General features: G+C 36.8%; 1 protein-coding gene across 4 annotated transcripts in view; it reads left to right on the top strand.

Annotated features, from left to right (window-relative positions):
- The window catches only part of SH3KBP1 (SH3 domain containing kinase binding protein 1), a 206146-nt gene that overhangs the window by 134411 nt on the left and 57367 nt on the right, over nt 1–14368 (top strand). For all 4 annotated transcript variants that reach the window (XM_056501773.1, XM_056502024.1, XM_056501858.1 and 1 more), the window contains one exon: nt 13606–13681. In XM_056501773.1, the coding sequence (XP_056357748.1) occupies nt 13606–13681 (76 nt within the window). The remainder of the gene's footprint in view (nt 1–13605; nt 13682–14368) is intronic.

Genomic DNA, 14368 nt, shown 5'->3' with positions numbered 1-14368 from the left:
ATTAAAAATTTATAAGATTTTAATGGAACAGAGTATCATGTTAATGATATTTCAGTTTCTTGAACATTTTTCTTTAAAAACAAATGCCAAAACAACAACATAAGTTAGATGAAATTTCAACCCTCTTCCCCTCCACCTGAAAGGCAAATACATTAGAATTTTTCATAAGCTCATTTGCCAATAGAGTTATTTGCAACATTTACTGCCTGGGCTGTTCACAAAAAGTTCTGTAAAGCGTCACACATCCTTGCTTTTCTTAGCTGGTGGTCTCAAGAAGCCAGGAAAGTCTAAGCTGGAAAGGAGAGGAAGCTTCTTGCTGTGAGTGAGCAGAGGTAGGAAAAGGTCCAGATTTCCTGTGAAACAAACAAGTGGAACTTTTGTTTCCTGGGGATGGCCGGCCTGTGAGTCAGTGTCAGGGCTGGGCTCCCGCTCGCGCTGAGCTGAGCTCATGCAAGGAAGGGGCAGGACTCCAGCATCTTCTTGGACATTTCCAGCTGCTGAAAGGCAGCTTGGCTTCACAATGGGAGAGGAGGTATTTATTTTACACTTAGTTGGGGTTTTCTTTCTGTGGCTGTTTAAAACTGCGTTGTGATATATACTCTGCATAGCACAGGTTTCACCTGTAAGGCTCTCTGGCTCTTCTGCACAATTTGGAGATGCTGGGTAGGTAAAAAGAAAAGAAGGAAAAAGAGTACTGAAGGATTCTGAAGTCTATTCCTGCTATGGAGGTTCATATTAGACTAGAGGGTTGCTTTTGTGTGAAAACATATTCTCTCCTGCCTCTACTTAGCCTGTTTGGCCATTAAACTTGCACATATGTCCTCTATATGATATGGTTTCAATTTTCTTACTCTAAAGAATAATACACCTTTAGAGTTAAGCAAGACAAGTTTTAAAGTCTTTAGGATGTGTTGCTCTTTCAAATGTTTCTTTAGTAAGTGAAAATTCACCACCCCTGCTGCATGTCTTTTCCTTCCTAAATACACTAACAAAACTGTACTTCTTCTTGGCAGAAAGAGAGAGGAAGAGTTTTACTAATTCCTCTTCTGTGTGAGGTGCCATTTGTCCAAGTGAGGAAAATTTATATGAATGAGTGTTTTAGAAAATTATATTGCAATGATAAAACCTACATGGAAATTATCTTTTCTTTCCCCTCCAAGAAAAAAGCAACTAGAATCCACTGTTGCTTGTAAAATTTTATAGAAAGCTGAATGGAGAGATAACTAGTAAACTATTTGCAGATACTTTGGGAGCTCTTAGTACAAAAATGTAAATTTCCCTCAACTTTGGCTTTTCACAGCTAAAGTCAGTAAGCTGTGTGCAGATATGAAGCAACAAGTTTTTTTGAGTTGCCTTTTCTCCTAAAATGTGCCATGGGTCTTTCTTGTTTTCTGCCTTAAAGAAAAGAGGAAGGAGGAAAGGAGGAGTGTGAAAAGATCATAGATCAGCCAGGCACTTGGAAAGATAAAAAATCTATAGGCCAGTTGCTAAGAAGCCTTTTTAATGCTTTGTGTGCGTTTCTATAGGAGGTTCTTGGCATTCTGTGTTTCTAAAATAGTCCTTAAATACTAGAGATGTGAGCTCATATTATTACATTAGTTGGCTAAGTGCTTTATGAAAGCTTCCCAATAAAAGCCAGGGAGAGGGGAGAGAGCTCCTGGGGGTCCTGATGCAGCAGTGACTCGTAGCCAAGCAGGGGCTGCTGGGGGCTGCTGGGTGCTGGGCTCCTTGCCATGCACTGGCCACACAAAGAGCAGAGTCCTCCCCCTGGACAGCTGGGACCTTCTTCTGCAGCAGTCTTGGTACCTAAAGCACTTGCTGGAAAGAAAAGCTGAAGCACATGGTAAAAGTCATTTTCCATTTGTGTTTTGAGTCACTTGCTGCTTCTCTGTGTTTAAAATAAAAATATCTCCCTATATCTTTCTCAATAACTTCTGATTTCAGTGATGTAAGTAAGGTGAAGGGAAAAACCCCAAGTCTTAAAAATTATAATTTTTATTCTCTTAATCTGAGGAGAAAAGAAGTGTAATTCCAAAATGGAAGAAAGAATTGTTGTCAGCACTAAATCTAGGATAACATGCATGACAGTATGGGTTTGTTCTTTTGTTTATAATAACTGAATTTGAAAAATATCATTAAACAGCTACTTGCCAGTTTGTTGGCAACATCATAACTTTCACAAAAGAACAAAGAAATATTATTGCCACTTTAAAGAGGAGGCTATAACAAGAGACAATAATAATAACAATAACAAGGCAATAACAGGAGATATTCCCGTCTTACTGTAGACTTTTTTATTCTTCTCAGAGATGGAAGTGCTGCACTGCTTTCCTTGCTGCTGCAAAAGGAAGTGGAGATTCATGCAGCAGTTGTAAGGTTCAGTAATTGTTGTAAAAGAGGGAGGTTTTATAACTGTGGTTTCTAAGCTGGAGGGTGCAACCTGGATCATGCAAGTTACCAACTGCAATTAGACAGGCATGGTTCTCCTGGGAGAGTAGGAAGGAATTTCATTCACTCACTGCAGACTGACTAAAGTATTTTTCCTAGAAGAGATAGAAATTAATTGTGATGAATGGCAACCTGCAAATGGTAAAATTCGTGACAAAGAGAGCCAGGGCATTTTCCATTATTTTTCATTCTCCTTTTTTACTTTCCTTTACATAAATGTAAAGAATATTTATATCTAATAAATGTAGAGAATGAAAAATAAAACAGGGAAAAAATAAGTCTTTCTGTTTAAAAAAGTACTTTTGATACAGAAGCACCTTCTAGCATTACAAATCTGCAGCTTGAGGAAAAAAAGAAAATGAGCTTGTTCATCATGCTCATTTTGATGTGCACACTTCTAGAGCTTTGAGATCAGGCAGCTGGGAGCATGCTGTGTGGGTTTCATTCTGTGTTTGCCTTTTATTTCATTTACTGAAGTGTTTTTACTCATCAGTGGTTCTAATTTGTCTCGCTCCATTTGTTTCAGCAGCATCTATCTAATCTTAACTCTTCTGTTCACTTTCTCACCATTAACCTTTTAGGAAGGCAGATTTTTAGTTCATTAATGATTTGAAACTGACAGCCTGATAGCATCAAATGTCAGGAGTCCAAATTTTACAGAAATACTGATGTTTTAATGCATGCAGGTTAAGATAAATAGGTTTCTCTCCTGTCCAATACATCAAGTGTGTTGGTAGGAAAAAAGCCTCTCCAGTCCCCTCCCTGCCCATCATTTCAAATTTTAAGAACTTCAAAATATGAAGTTACAACAGTGTGAACTTACCTGCTGGTAGAACAGGTTCAACTGTGGAGAGCACTGCAGAAGCAAAATGTGCACTGTTCTTCTCTCCAAGCTACCCAGAGTTTTAATGGGGATGATGTTTCACTGTTCATGGTTTTGTTTCTACCCCCTTTTCCATCCAAGAGGTTAAACCAAAAATATTGCATTGGATGGTTTACCTACTTATTTCTTTGAATGGTATTTCAGATAGCACAGATTTCTCTGGTGAGTTGCATAATGCTGATAAAGGTATTCCTCATCTGTGGTTTGAAGACTGATGGTCTCCTAAATACCTGATAGTTTTAGTGCTTGGGTAGCTGGATGAGACATTTGGTGCTGGCTCAGGTCATTTCTAAATGGAGCTCAACAGCTGGAAACAGGAACAGAAGTAATTTTCCATTTAAGCAGTTCTGAAATTGCTGAAGAGATGTTTTGTCAGTGCAAATGGGAAGTTAGGAGTCTGTGAAGCAGCCTCTCTAATTAGAAGTCTTCCCCATTATGAAGATCTGACACTCCTTTAAATGCAGGAATATAAATTACATGAATGTGGACAATACAAACAGTTACAGTTCAGCATAAACATCAATTTCATCACTGAGAGAACAGTGTGTATTCATACTTTGAAATATTGTGCATCTCAAGCTGTCTTAAATCTCTAGCAGTTTCTCAGCAAAAGCTGGTAACAGTCAAAGCCCTTCCAGACAGCTTGGCTGGAAATAAATTGGAGTTTATTCAGGAGGTTGGTAATTTGTACAAGGTCTTACTTTATAGTGTTGTGATGGACATAATCCACCTTACACCTAACACGCAGGTTGCTAAAGAGGAAATGTAAATATGTATTTCTGTACTGTGGATTTGTCTTTTCATTGCAATAGCTGACTGTCAATCCAGTATTTGATTTTTATAATCTTTTAGATTCATAGTGGGTTTTTCACTTCTGTAGCATCTGCAAAAGACGTCCCAGGACATATCATAAAGCATTCCCTAGTTTTGAAATTTTTCCATTGAAAATTTCTGTAGTGTCCTATCAGAAGGCAGTATATTTTTGAAGGCTTTTCTAATTATTTTCTCCATATATACTTGTTCTCACTATGATTTTGCTTTCTTTTTAACTGAAGAACTTAGTATGTTTGATAATTTTGATGGGGGGGGGTGGGGTGGAGATAGGAGTAGGATTAATACTTTGAAGTTTCCCTTAAGTTATCACTTTGGTTTTATATCACTTTGCTTTATTTAAATTTACTTTCTGAATAGTCCTGTATTCAATATTCCATTTCCATATGTTAAAGAATAATATTTATTGGAAATTGGAAGATCCTGGGAGATCCTTATTTCTGATCAGGACTGTGCCTCCACAGGAGGTCAATACTGGAAGCCTGGGGAAGACTGGTTGCACAAAGAATAATAAAAAATAAATTGCTGTGGGGAGTCTTAACAGCCCTCTAATCATTTTGATACTTGTATTAATAAGTACAATGGATTTTTGTTCCTTGGCAAATCAAGTAGTCACATTTTCATTGCACGTAACATTTCAGTACCTGTAGTTCCTGTGAAAGCATTCCAGTCTGCTGGATCACACTCTGTGGGAAGGAGTTACCTCCCTCTGTTTTGAGTGTGGCACCTGCTAATTTCATCTGATAGCCCTTAATTTTCATTACTGGAAGAGATGAGTGAGTCCTTAATTTTTATTACTGGAAGAGTTAATGAGTGACTCCTCCCTGTCTACCTTCTCTGCTGATTTTCATAGACTTGTGTCACCTGTGTGTATCTTTTTTTCCCCAGAATGAGGGATCTGTTCCATATTTTTCATCATTCTTGGTGACTTTCTGTCTTTTTCAGTCCCTTTGGGAACTCAGGTGGTTTGTGTGTGAGAACAAAAGGAGGGGAGAACTGCACACAATAACCAAGATGTTGAATGAATTTATGCAGTGTTTTGATAGCATTTTTCATTGCTCTTTATTTTGTCCCAAAGTTTTAACAACTATGGGTTTCAAAGCTTGTAATTTCTGTCTTAAGATAGCATTTTTCCTCCAAATGTGTTATTTCATTTTTACCTGAACTTAATTTCTGTCTTTCCCCTTTGGTGGGTCATCTGTGGAGGTGTGGAAAACAAGAACCTTGATCTGACAACTCCACTGATCACCACTGTGAAATCCTACTCTTTGTGTTCTTTCTTTTAATAAGTTACTTATCCAAGTTAATATCTTTTTCTAAGGATGAACAGTAAACTCCTAATCTCAGTTTTAGTTTTGAGTGTGAAGTTACAATTTCAATCTTCTTCAGGAGTCAGAACTAGCAACTCTTAAAATTTGTGTATTCTAATGAAAATTGCTGTGAATTGGCTATGCAAAGTAGAAAAGATAATGCAGGGCTTGGATAAAGACAACACTGTATGTCACAACATCATTATTTAGTTATTAGGCAGCTGGATTTACAGATTCATTGCTAAACTGTAGTTATATAGATCCAGACAGGTAAGGACAGATCTTTAGATAGATTACCTGCTGCTGTCCTGGCAGGTAACATGCATGGGCTACACAACAAAGATATTTAAAAATAGCAACTATCATGGGATTCTGGTGATTTAATTTAGGTGTCTGTGATGTTGCTTGTAGACAGCAAGCAGTCTTTCTTCACAGTCTGTAGATTAAAAAGCATTATTAGGACAGGAGCTTTCTTTATCCCAAAGATGAATTACATGCTAAAAGGACTGTTTTACCTCCAGTGACAAAAGGGAAGCCTGCAGTGACTGGCACCTGGCTCACAGTTGGTGTTTGAATGGAATTAACTCCATCTTGAATAACTACATCAGAACACTAAATCTTGTATTTTTACATCTCAGTGACAAAACCAGCTGAATGTCATTGTACTAAGAAGCATAAACAGATTACATGTAAACTGTGAGGCTCATGTAGTCACAGCAGAGCAAGGGGCAGTATAAAACCTTACATTTTAAAATTTCTTAGCTTTTCAGTGGTTAAGTAAGAAATCAGGCTAAATAATTACTAAAGTAATAAGCAATTGTGAGTAACATATTCAGTAGATTAAATTTGATTCATGCAAGATCAAAGCAATAAAATAAGTTTATTTGTAGGACCTAGTACCTTCTCCTAAAGAAAATACACACCTGGAAAATCTAACAAAGAACTTAGTCTCATCTTTAGTTTTGGACTCTGAGCCAATAGGGAGTGTCAACACATACTGATTAAATCATCCTGGCCTTCCTTTCTCCCTCTCTTTTTTTCTGTATGTAATCCTTCATAGTAGTATGTCCAAGGTAGTGACAGGCTTGTCATTTTGTCTTTATTTTGCCGTAAGCACTGAGAGTCACAGAGATAATTCCTTGTCTGTTCAGCAGGTGATTTTCAAGGACTTCCCTTTAGTGATTTTCAAATACTTTTTGATGTAATTAAGTAAAACATCAGTAACTTCTTCTATTAAATATTTCAGAAGTTACAGTTATTTTGAAAAATAAAATCATTTCGAATTTTTAAAAAAAGATTACTATTCCTTAAGCATTCAAAGAATTTATTCTTAGGCTTGATGCAGTTCAAGTGTTTTAACCAATGAGTAGTGATTGTTTTGTTTCTTGTCAGCTGTAAGAAAGAATTGTATCAGAAGAATAAACATCAGTGATGAATCAGGAAAAAAAGCCCCAGAAAAATCATGGTTTGTTCTAAAATTTCACTTGTCTGGGGACCTCAGTTCAGTTTCCTTTGCTTTGTTTATTTTCTTGCTTGCTTGTCTGCTTGGATTCCAGGGCTGTGACAGTGGATGACAGATACAGTAATTGTAAGATGCTCTGACAATCAGTGCTGTATTTCTAGGGCACCAAGTGAACTAAGGCTGGTGCAATGTAATCACAACCTGTTTACCATTCTCTGCAGTGGTAGGAGTTGTAGTAGGATTTAGACTGACATGCTATCTTTATACACACCTTGTATTTTCTTTCTTTTTCTTTCTTTGTATTCAAGGAATAACCCCTGATTTGAACACTAGAAAGCATATTCCCCCCAGATACCTTTAGTTTTTCTGCATATGCATGCTAATTCCAAAAACCTTTAATATTCAAGCAGCATATTTTCTGTTGACTGCTTGAATATTGCTTTTCTCTAAAGCACTGGTGATGTTGTAAACAGTTCCCAGTGGACTGATCTATGTGAGCATTTATAGGGCCTCCACTTCTTTGCTCCTGACTTGTCTGCTTTGTCCAAATTTGTTAATTGTGGTAAGAGTCATGCTGATGGCTGAAACTGTGTTCATTTCCAAGGAGCTCCAATGGGATGAAGGCTTCAGTCTTTTCTTTGTAACAACAGGATGCTTATTTGGAGAATCATCTTTTATTTAGAGATTATTAATTTTGTCTAGACAGAGAGAACTGAGATGCCAGCAGTTCATATGCTTTTCACGGCATCCAAACACAGGGGTTTGCAATCTCACTGTAGAAGGGTAAAGCCTTTCACAGGTAAAATCCTTTTCAAAATTAAAAAAATTACTCTCGTGCTAAGCTGTCAGTAGAAATGTGTGCAGTTCCAGCAAATGAGTCTCTCTGTGTTGGCTGGGAGTGCATTGGGCAGATGTACCTAATTGGTTGCTGTTAAAAAACACAAATTATTGTACATGCATGTGGATAGTCTTTCTAGCAAAGCAAAGCTGTGAAGAAAGGAGTTACAGAGGAAGAAGCTACTGATGACTGAGGCAATCAAATGTGTAGACAGGTGATAAGTTCACTTTCTTTAAGAATTTTTTTTTCTCTATAAATGTTTCTTAAAATTCCCATTACCCTCTTTGAAGTCTCATGTGGTGACCCTTCAGAAAAGTGTTAACTCTGTCCTTTTGGGAAACCTCAGGATAGCAATACTTGATCATCCTGTCACAGAAAGGGCTTTATGTGGAGCTGAATGTTGGTAGCATGGGAAAAAAGGAAATTTTGGACATTTATTTTGTTTCTGACAGAGTGATAGCATTTTGACATCTGAAAGTCTTTGGGGTTTTTATATTTTGGCTATTTTTTAGATTTTAAGGCCGAACAGATAGGATGGATAGAGGACTTGATGACATTCCTTAAGCACTTGATGCATATTAGAAAAGAAAAAAGAAATTAATTTGGCTGCTCTCTCACAACACCAGCATTATACATAGTCAGTGAGAAATCCTTTATGCTCCTGTTAATCCAGAGCTAGAAGACTCTAATAACCATTTCTGCTTCTTTGTGAGCAAATGTTCTCAGTTACGAAATGGACTGTAAAGACACATTGAAGAACAGAGCTTTTATACTCTCACTAATGGTGGCCCTGGATTTGGCTATAAACCTGTATATTAGAAAATTCTCATGCATATGAACCACATCTAAATATACTAGTTGAATGTTAAGAGGAAGTATTGTGGTCAGAGAAACATGACACATTTTTTCCTCTGACCTAGTAATCGAGGTTTTCTGAAACTCTAAAAGTTCCAAAGATACGTAACTGTATTTTCCTCCCTTGTATAAAAGCACACTGTTGTATTTTCACTATTCAAACTGACAAACTATGTTAAGCTTAATGTTTCCAGCTTATACAGCCCCATTCTATGAGCTCTTTAATATCTGATGTATTCCTTAATAATATCTCCATAGAGTTATAGTCCAAGTAGCAGTTCCAAAATATTTTATCTAGGATAAAGACCTCAATGCATTTTCCAAAATAAATAATGATGCTGAGTAAATCCTTTTTTCCTTATTCCTGACTAAGTAAGCTATTGCTTCAAGAAGCCTATATTGTTAAAGAAGCCTCAATGGATAAATATCCACAATCTTCTGTATGGACCTATCTGTGCACAATTAACAATTCAATTAGAATTTTCAGATGAAATGTTCTAGACACACTAGATCTGAATAATGAAACTAAGTCAGTTTTCAACCATAACAGAAAACCCTGAAGTACAATGCTAAAATATCCTGAAGGAAGAAACTTGGTCACAGATCTACTTTTCTCTCTCTGATCAGAGCTCAATAGTTGTAGGGAACAACCACAGTACCTTTAGGCAAGAAAAACTCACTTGTATACTGTCCATTTACTGTTCAGTTTTCTTGTGTTGTTCCCTGCTGTTACAGGGATTGCTGTTGAGACAAATATAAATGAAAGAAAATGAGACTGTTCAGATTGTGCCGTGACTTCATTTACCTGACTTTGTGTGCCACCTAAACCATTTTTGCAGTCACTGTTAATTCAGTGCCAGAGGAGCCTGGTCTGCAGTGATACAGATTTGCAGTGTACCATAGAACTGGTTATTTAGTGCTGGACTCTCCTTCCATTGGCTTCATTGACCCAAGCATTAATACTGCAGGTTGCTGCTAAATCTGTCTCGTCCCTCTGTATCTGTGTGCCAAATCATGGTGATTATTCCTCTTTTATCAGCTGTTTCTACAGCAAGAGGGCACTTCATCCCTTTTCATCTTTTGGATTTGGTTTTCAGTAGATTAATGAAATTTATGTCTGATAGCTAAATAATCTAATTATGCTCACCTTGCAGAAATAGTGGGATTAAGATTCTACCTCTTTTGTTGATAATATTTCGTTGTATAGGGAGTCAGCCTAGGCTTGGAGTCAGAAAACACAAACTGTTTCCACCATGTTTTTCTTGTTTGACAGGATTAAGCAAGTCAGAGTGATATCTACAGAGAGATGTAAGTGGAGCAAGGCTCACTGCCACCACCTAGAAAAGAGATTAATGATAATCAGATGCTGGAGGAGGATAGATGGAAATTAAAAGACTAGTCTTTAGGAGTGTCTCTGCACCACCAGGCTAGAGATACAAGGCCAAAGAATGGTATGCTACCTTTCTTGCTGGTGATAAAACCATACTGTAACCAAGAATCCAAGATACAGCTTTAGAGAGAAAATGCAGAATATCACTTGTCTTTGCAGTGTGGTATTTAGGTCACTGCTGGGAGATGTCATTATGGGCATTCTGGTTCATGCTGCATTTGACTTTTAATTGCAAACATTATTGACAAAAGGGTAGATTTAGGTAAATGGAGTGAGATAGTTTATTCTGGGAGATGTCAGGGATTGCTGACAGTGTTGAGGATCCTGTTCTTGGGTTTGGAATGTCTAAATTCTCAAAAAGTTCTTCAAGTTCTAAGTCTTGTTTTATGTCTGTGTCCCAACGGGTTAAGATGTGCTTTCTTCTTAGGAATACTGAGTCTGATAAGTAGGAATGAATGAGGTAAAAGACTAACAGCAAAGCTGGAGTTGTATATCAGTATTTTGGAGCATAGATCAATGTGTCTAGAAGGGCTTGGACCATCCTCTTATGTAAAGGAAGAACAGAGGAGGAGAAAGAATTATATTGAAATCTTCAGCTCAACATATCAGGTGTTTTTTGCTCCTTTTTTGTTTCCTTTTTTTAGAAGTGAAGGTTTTGATAAATTGTACTGGGCCTTCAGCTGAAGAAGACAACAAAATATCCTGTAGTAAGTGTTTTTGAAAAGAATAGTCTATGTCATGCAGATGTATACTGGATTAGCAAGAATTTCATTGAGCTTCCTTTGTTCTCCTCACTTGGTAGATATTTGACCTGTATGGAGTATGAGTGACATACAACAGTTGCAGAGACAGCAGGAAAGTTTCTGGCTTATATGGAAGATGTCATTGTCTCCCATTTTTGTTTTCTTGTCAGAAAATTTGGTAGCTCTGATAATAATGCTTGGTCTGGGACTCCCAGCACACAAATCCTAGCTATACTTGAGATTTTAGCCTGTTATAGCAGAGCCATCAGACTTATGAGATCACAGAGGATTCAGTGTCTCTTAAGAGTGAGGAAAGGTTATCTTGGGTGTTTCCTAATGAGCAAATAAGTACTATATTAAGTTTCATAGAGGTGTTATCAAAAAGTGGTGGCACATTTTCCATGCAAATGTAGACCAATTAGAAACATAAATAAATAATCATTTTTAAAACCCCAACTTCTTATAGGACGAGTAAAAAACCTTGGCAAATCTGAAACCAAATTTGCATGACTTATCAATTTTTATCCTCTTTTTCTGTCAGTGATGCTTGTTTCACCCCTAGAAATCCCAGAGTGCAGTCCCCTCTCAATTAAAGAATAGAGGTTCCACTTGTCTTCTCCTCTCCCTGTCCCACAACAAATTCAGGTATCCCTTCTCACTGGAGCGGGTCCTATGCAATCCTCATAAAAATTATTTTAATTATTCCTCTTAGCTCTTAATAAAAGAGCAGCCTTGTTTGGATAGTTTTCCCTTTTCTGTTCACAAGTTGGTTCCCAACATTGATTTATTACCTGCACAGGCATTTGTTCTGAATGAACAGATGAATTAATGTTTCCAAGCATTGCTCTTGCATCTGCTCCTATACATTAGGAAATTACTTTGCATAATGGATTTTCCACGAGAATACACAAATATCTTCCTTTTTGCCCATGATTCTTTTGTTGTGATCTGTAGCTTGTTAAATTTTAGCCCATTATGGGTTTATATGGTGTTTGGTTTCATGGCATAAAATCAATGATTCATGTATGGTAAAGCAATTACTAAAATATTTACTTTAATTAATTGGTCTTGCATAATAATTTTATCTTTAAAAAAACCAAAATCTCCCCTAATTTAAAGGGTTTTTGTATTCCTTTAGTCAGCATGTCTTTATGAGCCAAATTGCAGTGCAGTTTAGAGTATCTCTTTTTGTCATTTTCCTAATTTCATGAAGCAGGAATGTGAATAAAGCATGTACTGGGATGTGCAGCTATCTTGAACTGCCTTGTTTGCCTCTGAACCAGTCTCACTTTCATCTTGAAGGCATTCTGTACTTTTATCTGTGTAAATGCAAATGCCTGATAGCTTAAAATTCTTCATTATATCTCTTTTAGTACAATTTTCACTGCTTTGCAGATAGATTTCAGATTTATCATCATCCTTCTTGATTTTAAATTTCTCCAGCACAACCAGGTCATGCACTTTTCTTAGTTTTTCTTATCTTTCATTCCCAATATCTTTCATTTTCCCTTCAGAAAAGAATTTGAGAGAGTCTGTAGAGTTTTGTTATTTATTTCTCTTCCTTAGCAGTTCACAGACTCTGAATTCTGAGTAGTTATAAGCTCATCAGAAAGTCAGCTGTTTCTGCTTCCACCTGCAAATTAAGTTGCAACAGGATGATTTTGGGTATTGCAATTCATAGTCTGCATTGCTGTCTGCATGGATTTGATGACTGACTTGTGCACATAGCTCTCAAAACTATCTTTTCTCCCTACGTGTTTTTTTACCAGCCTGAAATCCCTGTGTGTATTTGAGTCCTTCTCATAGACACATTTTGACACATTATTGCATATTATTAACATGGAGCTCTCAGTATTCTTTATATACCTGGGAATTTTTGAGCTACTCAAAAGCTCTACTCCTATTGCTTCTTATATTGACCAGTGTTTTCTTATGGTCCTTGTGGTACTTGGTACTTCCAAGACTAGATCTCAGCACTTTGGTCTCTAAGCTTTTACTCAGAGGGTCATGAAAGCACGGAGGAACTTTGTGGTGTTTATCCAGACCTTGCCAGGAAAGGATGTTGAATGGCAGCTAGGGCTTTTCAGAAACAATTACAATTATTTTCTCATCTACACATTGCTAGGATTTTAAAGAAAGAAAACTTTCTTCATAGGGAGACAAGCTGAGAAAGAGAGGGTATAGCAAGCATATAATAATAGGAGATACATAAAGATGAATATCACTGATTTTACTCCATTTTATTTTGGTGGGGGCACACAGTATTTGTTTACTGTTTCAGCTTACCTGTCTGAGGCAGGTTATTGTTTATTACAGTAGCCCACTGTAAATTAGTTGCTTTTGCTAAAAATAAATAAAAAATAATAAAATAAGGAAGAGATGTTGTATGTATAAAAATCACACTCAATCTAGAATGACTGAAATGAACACTCTTTGTTTGAACAGAAGTCAAGTAGGTTCCTCCCTGCTGCTTCTTTCAGCTTTACTTTTGGTACTGAATAACACCTTTCCATAAGTAATTTATTGACTGCTTAATAGTCAATCTACCAGTGAAACTTCTGTGAGCCTTCCTTGAAACTCAGAGAAGTGTTACACAGTTATAATTTTAAAATGTTAGTAAAAATTAGTAAAGGGAAATTGAAAGATCACATTTTTATGAATTCTTTATAATTTTAGAAAAAGTTAAGCCCCAGTAACAAACATAAGTATAGTTTATAATTTGCCTCTTTTTCTTTACTGTCCCTTTTCTACTCTTACATTTTGTATTTCCATTACTAATTTTTTATGTTGTCCAACTTTTAACTGAACCTGCAAATTTTAAAGAAGAATAATTATTTTTTTTCAGAGTGTTGGGAAGAAATTACCTCCAGCCACAGCAACTCAGGAGCCAGCTAAAATAGAAGTGGACAGCAGAACAAAAAGTAGGTTTCATAGGTTTTTCTTTTTTGCACTTTGTGCTATTAAAAGCAAACTGAATGCTCTTCTCTGGCTTTGGTTGAAAGAGTGTCCTGTATATAAACAAAGTGAGGATGCAGATAGATATATTTAGGATAAACGTTGAGTAGGTCTTACCTAGACAAAATGCCTTGTTTCACAGAATCCTCTGAATTGTTTTTGCTCTGGTGACCCTGCATCAAGTTTTCTGCCACTAAAAATCAAATTAAATTATGTGATCAACTTTCAGCCTTGAAGATACTTTGGAATTAATCAGAGTTGAGTAAGTTCCAAATTTGACTTGTAACTTATATGTAGGTCATAGAAAAATTTCTTACATTGCCAATGCCCTTGCCTTTTTCCTCTTTTAAAAATTATTTTAATTATTTTATTTCTTTATGTAGCAGAAATAAACTGTATGCCTAGTGTAGTTTGCATGGGAAATTAGAAGAGATGGCTCTAGGGAGACCTTCCAGTACCTGAAGGGAACCTACAAGAGAGCTGGAGAGTGAATTTTTACAAGGCAATGTAGTGACAGGACAAGAATAAATGGCTTTAAACTGAGAGAGGGCAGGTTTAGATTAGATGTTAGAAATTTTTTGCTGTGAGGGTGGTGAGGCACTGGCACAAGCTGCCCAGAGAAGCTGTGGATGCTCCATCCCTGGCAGTGCTCA

Source organism: Oenanthe melanoleuca, chromosome 1, assembly GCF_029582105.1.
Source record: "Oenanthe melanoleuca isolate GR-GAL-2019-014 chromosome 1, OMel1.0, whole genome shotgun sequence".
Classification (NCBI taxonomy): Eukaryota; Metazoa; Chordata; class Aves; order Passeriformes; family Muscicapidae; genus Oenanthe; species Oenanthe melanoleuca.
The sequence above is the reverse complement of the archived record's forward strand: the minus strand, read 5'-3'. Positions and strand labels throughout refer to the sequence as shown.